Here is a 20714-nt window from a genome sequence, read left to right as displayed (position 1 = left end):
ATACATACATACATTATAGAATATGGTACATCCTTATAAGACATCTTTGTTTGTTGATCTTACTTTAATGCGCTAGTATCAGCAAGTTCTCGTTTGAATAAAATAAGCTATTATTGTGTAGCAGATAGCATTAATAATGTCCTACAGAGCAAAGAAACCTGTATCTCATCAAGCAGGTAAAGTTGTACAGATAAGTTAGAATATATGAAACATTATCATGAAACTGGAAGCAACATTGCACCCGGGCGGTTATATCTACAAAAGTATAAAACGACTTCATGTAACTTTTTCTTCTTTATCTTTTTTGTAAACTAATGATCCGAAATTAATAGTTGTTCCAATGGTTGCAGCAACTTTCGACATAAAGTAACGATTTAAATTCTAAAGCCTCTATATATAACTTCCATTGTGATATTTCCATAAACAGTTTAATATTTGTACTGTTTTATACATTTCTCCAAAGTGTTGCCACAGTACATTCAGTTCCCTGTCCCCTGTTTTTATTGTATTGCACGCGACATTTCAAACAATACTGAGAATACGTGTGTGAACGTCAGCCAAAACATCAAACGGTTTTATAAGTTCAAACTTTGCGATAAGACACAACCCATAAATATGAAAAAGGAACAAATTAAACAATGTTACAGATTCATAAAGACAAAGCTGTTTTCATAGAGAACAGCCAACTATAACTTTAAGATAAGAATGTTAAATCACGTCGCAAAGTTATTATTTGAAACTTGCTTGGGGATGCCAGTAAAATGTATGAGACGCTTTATAGTCGTATAACTGTAAATACTGCGAAATGCGCCCATATTTCTACTTCTATCTACTTATATAGAATTTATATCACAACGTTTGAGTGATTTTTTGTTCTCGTTTTCGTTCATAAATTAAAAAGATAAATGTGTCAAATGAGTTTTGAAATAATTTGTTATATGAAATAACTGTGATTGTGACTGTGCTTCTTAACCAAACATTAGGTATATTGTAAATTAAATTTACTACAAATTTAGTTAAAACATACGTCGTTTCTAAAACAAAATATTAAATATACATACGAACATAATTAGAGGAACGTTAAAAAAATGTAATATAATAAAGTGCATATAAAAAAATAACTTCCGATCTGTTTCTTTTTTATACGGGTTCCTCTTTGAGTACAACACATATTAATCACATCACACACGCATCAATTAATTTAGAAAGGAGAATATATTTTAAAACAAAAATCTAACCATTGTTCATAACAAAGTATTAAATTAACATTATTTAACTTGTCATGTAAGCTTTGAACAAAATGCTTTTATACCATAAAAATCATTATCATAGTATCAAATAATAAATATGGATTATGCTCCAGGAATCTAGTTCATAGGCACAGTCTAAGTCTATATTTAATAGAAAAAATTCACCCCGTGAGACTCTCTATAGGTTGAGCTTGATTTTCTCTTCGCAATTAACCTACTTTCTTTAAAAAAGCCTTTATATACGTCACCTAATGTGTACGTTTAGTTAAAGTTAATAATTTCGTTTTCATGTGAAACTTTGAATTCTTTTGAAATTGCATACATTTTTACTAGTAGGATTATACATAAATTATTATTTGATTGGATTTAACACTTTAGGGGTTTCATATATTATATCTTGAACATTCTACTGCATCATATTAATAAATTGCATTACAAGTACGAATCTAAAAAATATCCTGACTAAATGCGATATTTTCAAACTGAACATAACCATTTTTTTTAATCCACCGCCATACTTACATAAAAATTTATAGAAAGGTAATGCGATATTTTGTTACGGCTACAGCTGAAAAAATCTGAAAAGCCTGATAACTATTTTTAATATTGATATACAAATTTATCCTCTAGGTTATTACAGAAAGTGATTTCTATTAAGGACTTTTTTACATGTGTGGCGACCAGTGTGTGTGACCAGTGGTAGGGAACCCACACATGTTTTAATTATACAAATTGTTTTTGAACGAAGATACAAAACATGAAATACCTCATCTTAATCTTTTAGTCTGAGCTCATCTATTTGGGTAATATTAAAATATATAACTTATATGTATAAAACGCGTTTTCCGTCAATATAGATAATATATATGTTATCAAGGTAGGGTGTTTTAAATCTCATTGTCTCGTTTGATGGATGAGAGGGCAGGCAATCGAAATGGGTTTCCTCTCTTCATTTTTTATGTTTCAAATATAAAACAGTGTGTTTGTCAAAAAGAAAGACATGATTTTCACATGATTTAAGAAGAACTAGACGCTAGTCCTGGCTCCGCCCGGATATTAAGATTCCTGTTATATCCCAAGGGAGAATTTAATTTGGGATAAAAATATCCTATCACCCAAATCAGCTCATACCCTGTCTGTGTACTAAATTTCATAAAAATCCGTTCAGTAGTTTCAGCGTGATTGACGGACAAAAACTTTCACATTTATAATATTAGTGTGATTACAAAACTTATTCCCCGTCTCATCAAAACAAATGATGTCGTAATAAAATACCGCAACACATAACAACCAAGAACTAAAACCGCATTACACGTTTTCATACAAATAACGTATTATCCATCTTACTTAAGATGACCGTCTCTGTTCGCTGATCACGTATCTTTGTATCTCAAAGGCTATCCCTTGAGTGAATATATCGTATTTCTGGATTGTTCCACGTTTTATTATAATGGTTGTAACGTGGGCCATTTTATTTACTTAATCATTTAGTTTCGTTTGTCGTTGAATTGAGTGTGGATTCTATGGGATAGATAATATCGACTTGGCAAGCATTCTAGTATTATTATAAAGCTTTTTCTATTTACCGTAGATTTAATAAGATTTTTTTTACATGGTAACAAAAATCGATGTTATACCAAGATAGGGTTTTTAAATTTCAAACAAGTCTCAATTATTAAAAAAAATGTAAATGTTTATATAAATTTGAAAAGAATTTATTAGCCCTATAACTATAATTAGTATTGAAAGAAACGGCACTGTAAATCATTTTCATTGATAAAAAATTAAATGGATATCAATTTTGTAACTGTTTCTATTAAATCAACCGAGTATTCATGACTTTGGAATTAAATTCAATTCAAATTTGGTTGCTTGTTCTTAGGCTTTATTTTAATGAATATTATTCAGAAATTCATTGATGCACCATTCAGATGATAAATTATGTAAATCGTTTTAATATGTTTTTAAAGAAAGCCTTTAAATATAACAATATATTATGGATATAGTTTCTAAACGGTTGTATATAGTATGATAATCGGTAACTAGAACACACATATGTATAAAATCCCTAGGTGTGACTTAATTGTATGCAACGACCTGAATCAGAAAAGAAAAAGTAATAAAAAGCCAGGCATCAAGAAGGAACTAAAACCTTCTACCAATATATTATCACATAATACAATAAAGTACCTACAACTCAACATGATCCTATTTAAACTGTAAGACATTATTTCCGCGTACTGGTATTGTAAGTAAAAAAAACCGAATAATGTTTCAAAATTAACTACATTGTAAAATGCTTTCTATTCACTGCTATACCCGGATTACCGTTATGCCTTATGGCTACTTAAAGCGGTCCATTCGGTGAGTTCCTTCCTCACTATCTGAAATGGTCCGCTTTGAATGACGAAACGTCCATTTTATGATAATCGCCCTATTCCATGGGCAGATAACGTTAGCACTGTTTTTTTGTAGATTTCACTCACGAATGTGTTTCACTCGTTTAGATACTATACTTTCTTTCAAAATCGATATAAAATTGATCTTTTGATACTCCATATAAACTTCTAAATATATTTAACTCAAAGGACTGACTGATATGGTGGACGAATTGGGCTGAAATTTGGCATGCAGATAGATGTAATGACGTAGACGTTCGCTAAGAAGGATTTTGATCAATTTTACCCCCAAGGGGATAAAATAGGAAATGAAAGTTTGTACCATGAAAATTTATTAACGCCGCGCTAGCAAAGCTGCGGGTAACAGTTTAATATCATTTTAATTATTCAAATAACGTATTACAGTATGAACATAGATTTGTTAATATTTCTTCATTTTAACGAAAACAATTGAAATAGAATAAACATTGTATAAAGCCTCTTCACATTACATTCTCTCATAGACCCAATTAAATTGAATCATTATTGCGTCTTTTCTACACCCACATCGAGTCTGTTTTTCTTTATTATATAAACATCATTAGACATTAATACCATTATATTCTTATAAAGCCAAGTAAAATGATACGCTCACATAGAAATATCTGAAATTAATTGAAAATGTTTATTTTGTATGTTAATATGAGGTATTGTTATTCTTTGCATTGTTGTTTTGTCGGCACGTGTATTTAATAAGGCTAGTACTTAATTATGAAAAAAGGTCGAAAAGTTAATTAAATCTTACTTTTTATTTCTGTCACGTACGCCTTTCCTTCTTTTCTGAAATTGCTTGTACTTACTAATTAAGATAGTTGTTTAATATGCGTTCAACGTAGACATTTAATAAAATACAAAGGCACATTAAACGTCCTTATAATCAATTATAACTTTTATGGTCTTCATATTTAAGGCTTATCTTTGTGAAATGAATTAACTGTTGCTGGATATTATCTTTGATATTTGAGTTTTGAGTTTTTCTCCCAGGAATGTAAACTTTATCTTAAATAGTAAACGTTTCCATCTAATTTAAAGCTTAAATTAATCAAAATATTAAACATATCACATGAACATGGTACACAAAAAATAATTCTGTATTCGAATATATTATGTGCTTGATTAATGACGAATTAATTGGAAAAATTCCATATCAGCGTGTTCTTATTATAGATAAAAATAATTATAAGGTAAATTAAAGCACTTAATGGAAATAAAATAAATATAATGTATTACGCTGTTCCATAAAGAACTACCAAAAAACTAACAATAATGCATATACATATTAAAATACAATATAATACAAATTAAATAGACGTAGTCCAAAATTTTGTGAATTCAAATTCATTGTGCCTGCAGCTCAAACAGATATAACGAAAAAAGCTGAACCTTAGAATCTAGAACAAGAGGTATAAAACAAGGCTGAAACAAAACAAATAGGTATGCAGGTCTAGAGAGGCTTACATTCTCGCTTCGCTGGGGGTGAATATTCTTCGGCTGTGTCGGTTGAAATAACCAGAGAGCGTATGTATTCTATCTCTTAGCATCGCAACACATTTTTCCAAGGAGACTTAGGTGTTTTAAATAACCAGCTGCCACTTAAGGCACATTACTGTTTTTTCAGAAAGATTATATAATATTTGAGTATAAATTAAGATTTCAGTATGATGCTTAACATAATTTCCGCATGTTAGGGTAGGGAATGTATGTATAGCTGTTTATATCAAGCCGTTTATTTCTTTTCAAATTTAGAGGTACAGGTCGAGATTATGACTATAGTTCACCAGGTTAACCAAATATGAGTTAACAGACGATAAATGTAATCTGAAACTCCATACTGCTGAAACTCCATACTTATATTTTACAAAAGGTTGACGTGAACAATGGCACAGGGATCATACACGTTCCATATTTATCCATAAGACCCATTTCTATTCTACAACCCTTTCGTTTTTATCCTTAATAAATGGTTGGGTAAATATTTTCGCAATTAATTATTGTCAAAGGGAAAGAGACGTCATCATTAGGTTACAACTGTTATGTCTACATTATTTTCATAAAAACATGTTATTTAAATACACTCAGATACACACAAAAAAACACAAAACTAGCAAATAAAAAGTTGAGCCTCATTTTGAAAGGAAAATAATATTACAAGGACGGTTAAACGGATTTTAATGATTATTGGTTTGTTGTATTTGTCTTAGCTTGAATTATAATCTTCTACTATATAAAAATAAGTCGGGTTTTCCTTCCTGACGCTATAACTCCAGAACGCACGAACCGATTTCCACGGTCTTGCATTCGTTGGAAAGGTCTCGGGCTCCGTGAGGTTTATAGCAAAAAAAATCAGGAAAAATTTCAACAGAAAAGCGGGAAAATCATTTTTCACATACAGCCATCTGGTGGCGAAACGGAGTTCGCCGGGTTTGCTAGTAATCTATATAAATCAAAATAATCGCCAAATATATTGCAAAGGGTTATGCTCGAGAACGGGACGACAAATTATATTTTTTAACGTTTTTGTTAAGTTTACGGAATGTTCTTACGGAGAAAAAAGGCGTTTACACCTCGGGTACCACCCAACACCACCACCTAAAACTATAAGAATTATTACTAATGGAGCGAAACCGGAGCGAGCTGCTGTTAAAATATAATATTTAAGATAGATATAGAAAGTTATTATGTTCAAAGAGAATACAGTGATGAAAAGTTGGTGTATTAGATATATAATTTTACAATATAGTTATATTGTGTATTAGAGTTTATATTTTCCCGAGAGAGTTTACAATATCCTATACGGATAAACTACATCGACTTAATAATTCACACTTCCGGATAATTCAGTAGATGTAATCATAAATCTACAACAACAAAGGATAAATGCTTCGTGCTTAAGTTGAATATTTATTTTCATTAGCTATTGGGAAAAGTTCGTATATGGGTTTCGTTCAATTTAATTATGTACGAGTTTATCCGTTCATTTTGCTAAATTTAATTGAAACAATTTATTTGTATACCAATATATTTTCGTGTTATTGTTTTAAAATTTTTGGGAATTCAAAATGTTGAATAGCCACTTACGTGCATTACAGTAAAATATGTGATCTATATTTATTATCAATAAACCAATTTTAAGAATTTCAACCTGCTCGTTATCGTATTCGCCGTAGTAATTATTAAACAATTTTAAAATAACGTAAATAAGAGATAAAATTCGTAACGTTATATAGATTATGATACTACTAATTAAGTACTAATGCTTAAGACGGTAAAATATATGCTTAAAACGGTGAAGGAAAACATCGTGAGTAAACCGGCATGTCCAAGAATCAAAAGTTCGACGACATGTGAAATCTGCCAACCCGCACTTGGCCAACGTGGTGGATTGTGGTCTGAACCCTGCTAGGAGGCCTGTGCTCCAGCATTGGAAACATAAATGGCCTGATGATGAATTAATGAACAATGATTTCATTTCATATTGTCTATGCAAACTTAAAGTAATCCACAGCCAAGATAAAAAGAAACGTCATGAAAAAATAACTCCCTTATCGATCCAACCCAAACCTATTTAACAACAAGCACCAGCCCGAACTCGTGTTGCTTTATTTAATAATAATTCTCAAAAGTAGGTAGATAAACTTAGCCATGATAGAATAGACGATATACAAAGTCCGCGTCAGTGCCACGGGAGCTAACTAAATTGACTTAAAATTTTAAAGCACTTACACCTTGAACTGTGAACAAGTTTATATTAACAACGCACTAAGATATAAATCTTGTTACGCCATTATAATTTGATGTGTCGTTTGAAATAAAAGTAAGAAGGAAGAACTGAAGAATAGGTGTTTCTTCATTTAGGATATAAATCACCTTAGAACGCTTAGGTACATGAAAACATCATCATATAATTTCAAAAAACACTCCTAGTTATTTTTTTACTTTACATAATAACGTACATTATTATATGTAGATAGATGTAGATATTTAAACAAAGAAATTCTTAATATTAAAAAAAAAATTGGTTGCCTGTAAAGTCAGATTTACGGGCGAAGATTTTACGTGACAGCGTCTTTTTCTCGGTAGAATATTTATTGATATGAATATTATTAAATTGCACAATAGGAACAAGGAATTGAATGAAAATAAGAATTGCACAAATTTTAACTATAGAAAATATTATTTGTTTACTAAAAAGACAGAGACAGAGACACAAGCACGCGCCGATTCAATGCGCCTAATTCTCTAGTGCTGCGCGCGCGGCCATAGATTATACACTTATATACTGGTACGCGCGGCGGACCGATCATAGTTCGGTGACTCATCGTAACGTTAGCGGGCGTTACACTTTTTCATAAGTGCCTCCGAGCCGCAACCTAATTTAAGACGTTGTCACGTCAAAAGAAATTCCAAACAGTTGATGACTATAAATTCTTTCATTAGATCACGCTAAAATGTACTAAAAGAAGTGTCGTAAATCTGCATATGCTTCAATTGGTCTGAATCAGTTATTTCAAAATAGTAATGAACCAAAAAGCTTCTAAATAATTTTTAATTTATAAATACCGATAGCCAAATCAGTTTCCATAACTTTAATTAGCTTCATTCACACTGTTAATAGTTCAGCACGTACAATTTAAAATTACGGATTAAACTTTGCAAATAACAGTTGTATAAAACCAATTGGTTCATAACAATCGTTGAATAGAGATGCCACTGAACACTTGGCTGCTTGCCTAATTAGTTTCGTAGATATGCATCATACATACTATGAAATACTGAATTGGAATGCGTCGAAATGAAGATAAATAAATATAAATATATATGGTGTCTCAGTGTTGACTTAAATAAGACTTAAAGTTGATAAGTCGGGGGTTTACTGCAGTGTTCATCATTGATAAAACATGTTAATAAGGTGTTTGCAATTTTAAACGATACTAAATTTACTCAAGAACGTCATATTTAGTGCCTTCAGATATTTGTGCCTAAGGTTAATGTCATTAACCTTTAAGCTTTGAAGTTGTGACCGCGCATTATCAAATAATTAAATCAATCAAATATCAAATAGCTATTTTTATCACATTAAACACATTTTATAACTTAAATAAATTCCTCCATATACTAACAGCCTAATTCTCTCAAACAGTTCATGGGTATAGAGTCAAATGAAAAAACATTTAAGAAAAAACGCTACGCAGTGAGGACGGGCGCAATGACACAGTGAGTGGTTAGCGAAAACGCGGGGCATAGCTAGTAAATTAATAATTCAATAATGTTTTACACTGTAAAAATAAACTTACAGCTTCTTTACTAAGTAGCAAGTATTCTCATTATATCATTAACTTGGTATTTGTATAATCTAGCTCAAAATATATCCATTGTTAGTTAATTACATACACTGACACGTGTACGTGCGGAGTTTACTTCTGAGAAATTGTTTAATAGACTTGATTTCTCTGGAAATATGTCACTGTATTTCATAGATATTAAAGAGCAAGCTGATGTGAGTTTTTTTATGAGTATTTTAAGAAAATTAGGAGAATGTTATAATTATTTTGTTAGAATATTATATGATATTTATTACCATTACTAAGTATTATATAACAATTAAACTGACAATATGAAAGAGTTTAGCTATTCTTACTTTGGTCAAACACTGTGACATGCAATATTATGGTCTAATACACGATAGACACTTGTTTTCCTTAACATTATTGTTATTCGGAATGTTATTCGGAAAAATAATACAAATATTTCATCGTATAAACGAAAGATCTGAAGACGGCGATGGCCTATAAAATCATATGACGACACTAAATATCTGAATTGTCTGTACAAAACAAAAATCAAATATTTTGTCGGCTGCCTGTGCTTGTATTGTGCTTTCATCTCACTATTTTGGGGAAAAGAATGTAAAATAGGAGATCATACTCCTTTATTATTTTTAGTTTTATAGCGTTGAATACATACATACTCCTTGTTAAATCTAAGAATCAGTTTATTTATTTGTGAAAAGATATTATGAGTTTTAGATTGTGGAGAAAAGTGACTGACACATCTATACAGACAAAAACAGACTTATCTTGAAAAGCTATGTAATTGATATGAACTATGAACTTAATGCTGCTTTCATTATAAAATTGAAAATCGAATAAACTGAAAAGAGCAAATTTTGCTGACAACAAACTTAGAGAGCTGACAGAAAAGTAACTTGTCACTACGTGCTTTATACGTTCGTTGTGAATTCAGTCTGCGAAATATGACTCGATATTTTTACTTTATTTCAAACTTGTTCACTACTATAGATATTATGTTAAATTCTTTCAAATTATTATACGTGTATGGAACTCCTTCAATAAAAATCAATAGGTAGGTAATAATATTTGTTGAAGGTAATATAACTAAATAAATTGAGTATTGAAGTAGTGGAGGAAAAGTAAACATGCCACCTGAAAGTTTTGACGCCGTTTTTAATCGTAAATTCTTGTTAATGACTAAGGAAAATATATTAACGATTTTGTCTTCTTTGACGGTAGGTACGCCATATTGGATTTAGAATAAAATTGTCAGCACACTTTCTGTTGAAATGTAGAAATCACGAACTGTTTGAATAACGTATTTGCAAGCTATAAAAATACGAGTATATCTAGTTAAACGAAAACTTGGGAAAAACTCATTTAAGTTTTATATTTTCAAGATAGCGACAACACGGCTACTCCACCCGTTTGTTACAATTGAATCAAAGGAACTCACCGATAAAATCGAGCAAGACAAGCGTTGTATCAAAGAGCGTATTACCACGTCCATACCACGCAGACGTCATTGTTGCATATAGATTCCAAATAAATTTAGGTATAACATTTTGAATTCTAAAGGAGTCGGGACTGCCAACGGAACTGACAGGCGAGTCTGTTAACAGCACAGTTTACAAACAGTTAGTAAATTTTCCGCTCGACGAGTAGACATGATACATTTATTGAAGAAAACGGAACAACGAAAATATGAGCTTATCTTGTACCGCTAATAGACGGTTTATTTTAAAATATAATGTACATTGCATTTTGGACGTTTTTCGCGTACTTCTATTTTAAATGTTTTTTCTTAATGCATCTTAAGCCTGTTGTTCTTTAAAGAAACTTTAAAATGATACATATATAATCTGCAACATTCAATTTATAGGAAGCACTTACTGCCAAAAATGTATTGTAAAGATATTCTAGCCTTACGTTTATATATATAATCGAGGTCTCTCTCTTTCTCTTTGAAATAAATTCTACGTAAATCCTTAGGATTTGATTTAATTTTATTCACATAAAACATTGTGATTCTTACCTTTTTTATTCAAATTGTGTTTTACTTGTGTTATTAAGATTAGGCTGGCGATTCGTATGATACCATCATGATGTTAAAATTATTAAATTTCTCAAACCTAACTAAACCAAATTTATATACTAAGCTCTAAAAAGTAGGTCTACCCAACACCATTAGTCACTACATAAAGTTACATTGAAGTGTCGCAAGGCTAGCTACGACAAGATTTGAAAATGTTTGACACGACCCGACCCCAGCAAATGTAAGTGATGTAAGAGTCATTCGCGGAGATAAGCCCGACGACAATTTCTTGTGCAGCCTTCACTTTGCCTATATTTATCTTCAGTAAGATCGTGCTCGATTTTAAGAGAACTGTACGTAAACCGTGAGCCTCGACGCCGATACTGTTCCAATTAATATGTATCAAAATACGATAAAATCATAAAAATGTTTCTCATTTTATTTAGGTGACAGAAGATATGATCGAATTCTTAAGATATTGTGTTATGTTAACGTACAGAAGACACATAAATATCTGGACTTCGTCGGGCTTCTTGAGCTCTTGTAGATTATAATGTGACATTTTATATAAAATAAATAGTAGTTCATTAACAAGTTATTTAAAAACTTAAATACACACTGAAAAATGTAACATAACAACTATCCTGCAAAAACCTTATTGAACTAGATTTACGTCTCACTTGAGAATTGGATTAATTCGATTTTTAGGAGTTTGATTGTATAATATTTTCGGCTAAAAATATTTCACAGCCACAATCCATTATTTGTAGAAAAGATTACAAATGATCTAAACAAAAACTCCACTTGACAACTCAAATTAAGACTTTTTATAAGAAACTTATTCTGTTTTAGAATTTATTATTTACGGTATTTTGAATTTGTTTCTATTTTATCAATCAAAATTATATCAATCAAGTGCTAAGTATCAATTATTTAAATATACATTTTTTACAGGAAATTATTTATATCCAAGCTTATAAATAGATGTATTTGTAAGTTTAAATATTGTAACATATAACCAACGCGCCACACTTTATATTTAATAAATAAATAAAAATATATATAGCACCAAGTGACATAACAGACACAAAACTCGATACAAACATATAAATAAATCATGATCATCCAACACGTATAGGCAGATATGTAGATAAACTCTCGCACCCAATACCCTTACTTATTCAATACGTTTCCATTGTTATATAAGTTACCACAGAATATATACAATGCAGTACGTTGACCGTAACAGAGAAACTTTGCGACTAGTGACAACAGCTAGCACCCCAGAGATATATGTCCGAAGATTTACACGCCCACCGGGACTAGATACGAATGAATTTCATTTCAACACTTTTCTTTTACAATTGTTTGTGGCAATCGTTATATAATGTTACGTGTGTGTTCATTTTAAATATGAACGATTTTATTCTATTTTTTTTGTTGAGGTTGTGTATAAATTTTCTTTGCTATGCAATAAATATTGTATGATTTATAATAATTGCACACGTCTTTATTATCATATGAAAAGCAATGTTATATCTCAGTAATAATTTAATTCAGTTATTATTTAATTATGAAATACATTTATTTCTGAAATGAATTAAAATTGCCTTATACTCAAATAACATTGTAATATTCTTCTGAATACTAAGAAAAAGCTCCAAAATGATAGTTCTAAATAAAAAAGAACGACAACACGGACCGCAAGATCCAAACAAAACGGAAAAGTAATTCTTTCATCGTAAATAACAAGAAGGTTATCGGGTGGAATATACACGTCTAATATAAAGGCGTTGTTCCGAACACAAATAGCGACTTACCCAAGAAACTCAACAGCAAATATGTACAGAGCCTCATCTTTCCAACTTCCCTGAAAAAGAAAAACAAAATTTAATTCTATTTGCTCCGTAAAGTTCCCTGCATTTTGGACGAACTTAATAATTGTGTAGTTTGGAGACGGAATTTTAATTTAAATGCACAAAGTAAATGAGTGAAATAGGACATTGTTAATAGGATTCAAAATAGCGGAGGTATTTTTAATTTATATATAAAGTCCTTCCATTTTCTTTTTGATGCTATTAAGATGGATTGAATACTTTGAGGTATATCAAATTAGATGGGATTTTAAACAGTTTTCTCTCGATGCTTACTTAATCTAATAACTGATACATGACATACACGAAATATTAGAATAAATGTGTCTAGGAGAAGATGTCGATGAATGAGATTTATCTAATGACTTATAAGCCTACTTAAATATTAGACAGGCTGCTCATACTCTACAAACATATATTTTACTAAAGCTTTGCATAATTACAAATCTGTTTGTTAATAATACAAGAACAATTTTAAATTTAAAATCTTTCTACAGTACTGTAAATGACCTAAACTTGATAATTTTTTAAAAAGCCACAAATTTGAAGATATAAATAAGTACAATTTTACGGTCATGTTATCCGCCTAATGCAGGCAATGTGACAGGCAATCCGAAAAATCCTGTTCATTCAAACCATTTAGCTAAGCGACCGCCCGTTCAGGTAATGGCCCGTTTAGAATAACGTTCAGACCTCAAGAGTCTGTAATCTGTATTAATATTCACTTCATCTGAAAGGTTACTAAATGTAAATTGAGTATACAACATTTTCAATTATTTTGACTGGCTTAGAATCTTTCTTTGCAAAATATGAAATTCGTGTTTTTTGAAAATGAAATGCCTATCCCCTATTCGATTCTTTATTTCACAAAATCAACTTGTATAAAACTAAAGCTCTCCAACAGACCGCACATGGATACAAATTAACCATATGAACGTACAAAAGTACTAAATAATATACGAGTATAGCGAAACATTTAAGTGGTTTTCACTCTTGAACAATTGCTACGCGTAAAATTGAAATAATGCAAAAATTGCGAGCTACACGAGTGCAATTTTCGCGAGCAATTTTTCCGTGTCATCGTAACTAATGACATGCGTGGGAATTGACGAATACCACTCAAGAGTAAAAACTCATTTCCACGCTGCTAAAGATTTATTTGTAAACGCCTATACAAATCGGTATTATAATATTACGATACCAACAATGAATAAACATACAATGCGGTTAGGATTGTCATTTGTCAGCCATCTACAAAAAAGTAACCTATTGGATTGTGGTTTTTAATTATATTCAAATCGTTAGAATATTTCAACCATTGTTTTATTTTTTATACGTTTATTGTTCATGTTGTAGAAATAGCCAACTTACTGTATTAATTTAAAATTCACCAAATTAACCAGTTAACCTTTGAAACTCTGAATATAGTCAATTTCCGATAAGAAAATTGATTATCATAGCTACCATCCAAAATTATTGTAATAAGTAATACAAATTGGGGCTTCCAAATTTTGAACAGTTCGATCATTCATCATTCGCCTGTCGCTGAGACGCTGTTACAAAATTACTGTCATTGAGACAGAGTTATAACTTCGTTTACGAAATATAAATAACTTTGTCGTATATCCCATTTCACAATAAATTACAGTCGATGCTCCGTAATGGCAGGAGATACAAATAAATTTAAGCACTTAAGTGTAGGATTTGGAAATATGCTAAGGCAATAAATAATTATATTGGAAAACGTATTTATTAAACTTAATTATTTTTTTTATTTATGTGAAACGGAGCAGACGTTTCACCTGATGGTTTGTGATCAGCGTCGGCGGTTTATAAAGTAAGAATTAGCCCTGTTTCTTAAAGGTCCCTAAATCATTTGGAAACACTCCACGAAAAAGTTGGATCTATACGTCCGTTGTGAATGAACTTTCTAAGGCGCATCGAAGGTAAGGCTTCTGTACAGCTCTCCGTTGAATACGGTCAAATGGAAGGAGTTGTTGTTAGTGCCCAGCTTGCGCCTAATGAACTCAGCATGTCAAATTTTTGTGTTGACTTTTATTTGTAAGTATAATACTTAATATTACAAAGCCATTATTGAATAAATTTGATTTACTACGCGGGATATCTGACTATTTTTCCCTGAATATGATACAGGCTGGCACAATAAATTACACAAAAGTTTTTTAATAGGATCATTGTCATAACGATATTATATGTGCAGTATAGTAGGTATTCGAGTTTAAGATCCGAGACGGTCAGGCATTCCTATTACAGGTACTACAATGATGTGTCTTTCTAATCCAAAAAAAATCTTATTTATTTTAATTATAGATTCACAATTTTAAATGCCATTTACAAAGACGCATACTACGCGCCTCTTTAAATAAATAAATAATTAATTACATGTACTTGTTTACCTTTGGAAATAGATCTCTATAGAAATAATCGTAGAAAGAGAGGATCTAGAATAGAGATTTAGTTTAAATCTCTTTACTTTGTTTTGTTGAAAACGACTTATAATTCGATCTGTATTTCATCCGTAAAATTTCGCTTACAATCAGTAAACATGTCACGATCGAAGCTATCGCGTCGCTGTAAGAGGGTAGTTTACTATTTTAGTATTTACAATTTTGTTTTTGAAATGGATTTACAAGTTTACCTGTTTTTATGAATATTTTATTACGTTTAATAATAATAACTCTTTTGGAACGTATGCATATATAGACATATATACCAAAGATATGAGGAGAGGGGGAAGGGGGGGAATTTATAACAGTTCTGATCCTAATGATTTCTTGTTTGTAACGATTTAACTTTAAAATTTCTCAATCGATTTCAAAAATTCTTTCGAAAGCTCCACTTACTAGTATCTTCACTGCCATTAAAAATAAATGGTGTATTATAAGTTTAGGAATATACAAAAAATATTTATATAAAATACTTTTATATGTATGTGGCTATAAGTAACATTTTAAACATATATGTTTCGAAATAAAAATTAAAAAATTATCGCAATGTTTCGATAAGTCAATTTGTTTGTGACTACAGCATTACTCTTTAAATTCATTGGTGTCGAAGTCATTTATACAGTTTCAAATAAAGGCGAGTCAACAGCACAATTTTCTCGAATAAGCCGAACAAAAAACTAGAGCAAACATGTAATAAAAGCCGCCAGATACTGCCCTTTTGAAAACGGGAAAACCAGAAAGTTTTATAAAATCCCAAATCTACAAACAATTTTGCTTCAGCTCGAAACTAAAACTTCTATCTTATTCATCTATTTTTACAGTTCTATAACATTACTGGGAGCTTTCGTTTATTTTAGTGTTTCCTCTGTTTTTTTTATGTGATTAGTGAAAATTTATAGTATCATTTATAGTTTATGTAGCTAAATGCTGTAATACAAAGTTATTGAAATAATAGCAAAATGTAATATTCTAGAAAATTGTTTTTATGAATATTTAATATGACATTTGTACATGAAATTTCTATAGTAAATGAATAAATACCAGACCAACATCAATTATTTTCATTTTAAATATAGTTTCGTAATAAAATGTAAATTATTTTGAGACTAATTTTCGTGTCGATGTTACAGTCAAACCTCATTGCCGGACTAAATCGCTTCTGACTGCAATAGTAGTCAGTCAAAATTCTTTTGATCTTTGTCCTGCCAGACCGAGACGTTTTTAAGCGTGTGACCGGGAGTCGAACCCGGGGCCCTTCGGTTCTACTCTCACCGCTATACCAAGGAGGCGATCAAACATTATAAAATTTAAAATATTACAGTTATAAATATTTAAAATGCATTTACTTACATTTGAAAATTTATTCAAAGAACTATCGAAGTGAGCTCTGTCCACATTAATCTTTGTTATGAGTCAATGCGCAGAGCAACTATATCTTTTGTCTGAGCGCCGAGTTGCTGAATGATTTATTATGTATCGCATCTACCTAGCGATTTGTTTTCCAGGTCTTCGCTTTTGATACGCTACGAAGTGCATTTACCTGATGAACCATATTCATTTAAAAGTGCATGAATAAATATACTTTTTTATTTATTCTAATAATGTAGAACATGATACAAACTCGACTTTCATCGTATCTAGGTAGATATTATAAAGACTTAACTATAAGAAGAGGTTTTGTATATCTCTTTATTGGTATTTCTAACTTGTCATTATTTTTAACACATTTAAAAAAGTTCATTTTTCACTTCGAATTCAATTTAATAAACCATATGTAAATATTTTTTTTAATATTTTTATTGTTTATTGTTTTGTTATTTCAATAAAATAACAAGAAATATAGTCATTTTATTAAAGATATAAATATGTATATTCAAATTATAATAATAAGTAAAGGACGTAACGTATAAAGCAATTTATCTTATACCTTTAAACGAGCAATTCTTGTATATATATATATGTATATATATATAATTGGAATCTCGGAATCGGCTCCAACGATTTTCATGAAATTTAGTATATAGGGGGTTTCGGGGGCGATAAATCGATCTAGCTAGGATTTTTTTTTAGAAAATGTCATATTCGTGTTTTTTTCGTGTTTTTTTTTTTCCTGACATCTATTGGTGAATAATAATACTATTTTGCTTCGTAGATAGCTGGACAACTGAAATAACACATAGGCGCTTTTTTATACCGATATTCCTACGGGATACGGCCTTACGCGGTTTCAACCGCGGGTCACAGCTAGTGAAAATGTTAAGCATTTATTTATTACGAACGACTTTGATCGACATCGTATGATCTCGAATACGTGGAAGGTACTTCTGTAAACAAAAACTTTCCGTTCCCCACTCAACAAGTAACAGCGATCGGTTTATGAAATACAGATCTATTTGAACAGTTTGTCAAACTCTCGAACGATTAAAACAAAGTTTCACAGGTAAATTGACTCATAGTTTGCTTATTGAAGACAAGTCGGGCGTGAAACAGGGTATACTCTGTTAGCTCCAAGCACCAAGCGTTCGCGGCCTTCGCATACGTACCATTTGAAGTTGGAGAACGCTCTGCTAGTTTGTTCTATGAAATTTTGGACTTTGACCCAATTTTGTAAAGCATCGAACTCGACGAGATGTTCATGAAACTTTTAATTATTACAAGTCAGAAAAAACCAAGTGAAAATGTTGTGAAATTGCGGGCGGCATTGGCCTAATTTGGCGACGATGGAAAAACATGCGCATTGTATTAAAAATGTGTAATTTTACTTAATACATGTAAAATTCAACACCGAATTCAGATAAAACAATCGAATACGACCTCGCCGCAACCTTATTGGATTAGGTTACGAATTTTGTACATACCATACGAAAGTACAAGGAATTGAACGAGAAATTTACTGAAATTTGGTGTCAATTTTATTTAAACATATTTCACAAATAGATTATATATTGAGTTAAATTTCCATTTAAATTGCAAAAATAAAAAAGTTGATAGCTCAACATATGAAAATAAATATGTATAAGAGTAATCCGATTAGTTCTGACACAATAGACTTATGTTTTCCTCATTATAATTAACTTGCATTTTTCACACATAAATGAAAACGTCTTTAATAGGAACTAAAAACGCTTTTTAATTATACATTTTGATTATACTCCAAAAAAATTTGTTGTAACAAAGAAATCTTCATAAAGTATTGCAGAACCATTCAGTAAATCAGCACGAGCAATGCATTAAAATAATTTTTATACGAAGCGATACCGTCTGCGTTATTTTAACAGCTATAAACAGCAACATCATTGTTTCAGATTGCAATAAACTTTCATAAAACGGCTTTATATCTGTTCGCTCATATTTTGTTAATAAGCATAATTATAGTTTAACTTTTAATCAATGTGTATATGGAAGGGTCTTATTTATACTTAAGTAATAAAACATTCTGTTAAACCGATATTGGATCGTTTTTCTTTTATTTGTTATTTATTTTATGAGTCAGCATATGTACACATTAATCAGTTACAAACGTTTAATTATGCGTAGTAAAAATGTATGTAATTAAATATAACATTATAAATTTAATGCTCAATACAGCTAAAATGTATATGTTAAAATTGTTGACCCAGTCACCTGAAACGGTAAGTTACAAATAGTAGCGATAAATATACATGTAGACATACAAAAGGCCAAATAAATTGCTGAAACAGAAGGCTTTAAAGCAATGTGTTACAAGCGAAGCGAGCGCAGTTTTGGACTCTTATTAAACGAATTCATCATCTTGAATTGCAAGCCGTTGAGAATCGTACGCGAGGTTTGATTAACGTACATTGGACACAGATTTTTGATTTCCTCAATGATTTTTCAACATTCCGGAATAAAATTATTAAAATTCAATTGAAGATTCTTTGACACAATCGAATTCAACGAATATCACCCAAAACCAACTCCGTTTTATAGACCTAGATGTTTTCTTTCGCCTAACAATTTGCCTACCTTGCCTTTATATAAATTTCCTTTCAAGACCAACAGAATTTCAAAGAGATTCCAACAAGAGATTCTAAAAGACGTACCGTCTTTTGGAATCTCGACTCTTCTATCTTCAATTCCAAAAAGCATCGTTCAGTATACTTTTTGTTCTCTTAATAAATATATCATAAGAGTCTATAGCCACTATACAAGTATTTACTATCTTGTATATAATCTCAATCACACAAAGGACTTTAACAGGGCAATATAAATTCGCAAAAAGTGTAACTCCCGTCAGTTATAATCCCTTCGTAGCATAGCAATAAAGCATCGTAGTATCCTACTTTTAAATGCATGTCCTATACAAGCCAGATACGTTATTCACACTTACATGTAAGCACATCGGGAGTGTCCCCAGCTCAACTAACAAGATACGTGCTTTTGCATCAACCAGTTTTATTACTTGCATTTTTCAGTTCACACCAGCCTCTTATGGTAGAGTGGGTTCATATAGGTGCTATATGCATTCGAATACACTAATGGTAACAGAGGAATGTAAGATTTTTAGTATAATTTTTTGTTTGTACGGGTATAAATAATTTGTTTCTGTTTCCTGTTTGTTCGGAGGTTAAGTGAATGTTGGATTTTAATTGGTTTTAAATTCAAAGAACCAACGTTATAAATGATTTAATGACATTCGTGTAAAACTGAATTTTTATTGGTCATTTACTAATAAAACATTTATTACAGTTGATTTTATCTTTTGTCTGTATAGACAATATCCATAAAATTAAAGATTGTTTTCATGGCATATTAAAAATAATAAAAAAATGTACATGAACACTACTTGATTTATCCTCCCTAAATGTCCTCTGAATCTTTAAAAAACGTTAAATGTAAGCGAATGTCATTTATACAAAATTCATTATGGACAATATGAATAGAGAAAAAACGTCAGCCCTTGGATGTGGGTGATGTAAATATTTGATCAAATAAACGACGGGCCCTTCTCACTGTTGAGTGTATGTGAAAACCCAAATTCTCCGTATATTTGCTTATAAATTTTCTATGTAAAGATCCCCTTGCCGTTTTACACTTTGGTCATAGCGTTTATGCGGTCGCTGATACTTATGAACATTTTAAAGGGATAATGAGCTATATTAACTCGGCAAAATAATTCTAAGGTACTAGTTTGGTTTATTTGAATTCCACAAACACACACATAATTACCAGACTACTTAGTTATACTTTTATATCTTTTGTATATTTTGTTTTTTCGTATTAAATATCGGCATCAATATAAGAAAGAGCTAACTACAACGTCGTTATAGTTAATGAATACTAATTAAAACGATTAAAACTACAACATGTATTAGAGCACATTTACAGAATCTGTGC

General features: G+C 30.9%; 1 protein-coding gene across 5 annotated transcripts in view; it reads right to left on the bottom strand.

Moving 5' to 3' along the window:
* LOC119831756 (Down syndrome cell adhesion molecule-like protein Dscam2) overlaps window positions 1-20714 on the bottom strand; it is a 130483-nt gene that overhangs the window by 97504 nt on the left and 12265 nt on the right. For all 5 annotated transcript variants that reach the window (XM_038355242.1, XM_038355246.1, XM_038355245.1 and 2 more), the window contains exon 2: window positions 12835-12884. In XM_038355242.1, the coding sequence (XP_038211170.1) occupies window positions 12835-12871 (37 nt within the window). In that variant the 5' untranslated portion in view covers window positions 12872-12884. The remainder of the gene's footprint in view (window positions 1-12834; window positions 12885-20714) is intronic.

This window comes from Zerene cesonia, chromosome 14 (genome assembly GCF_012273895.1).
Source record: "Zerene cesonia ecotype Mississippi chromosome 14, Zerene_cesonia_1.1, whole genome shotgun sequence".
Classification (NCBI taxonomy): Eukaryota; Metazoa; Arthropoda; class Insecta; order Lepidoptera; family Pieridae; genus Zerene; species Zerene cesonia.
This window is presented reverse-complemented; position numbering and strand designations above follow the sequence as displayed.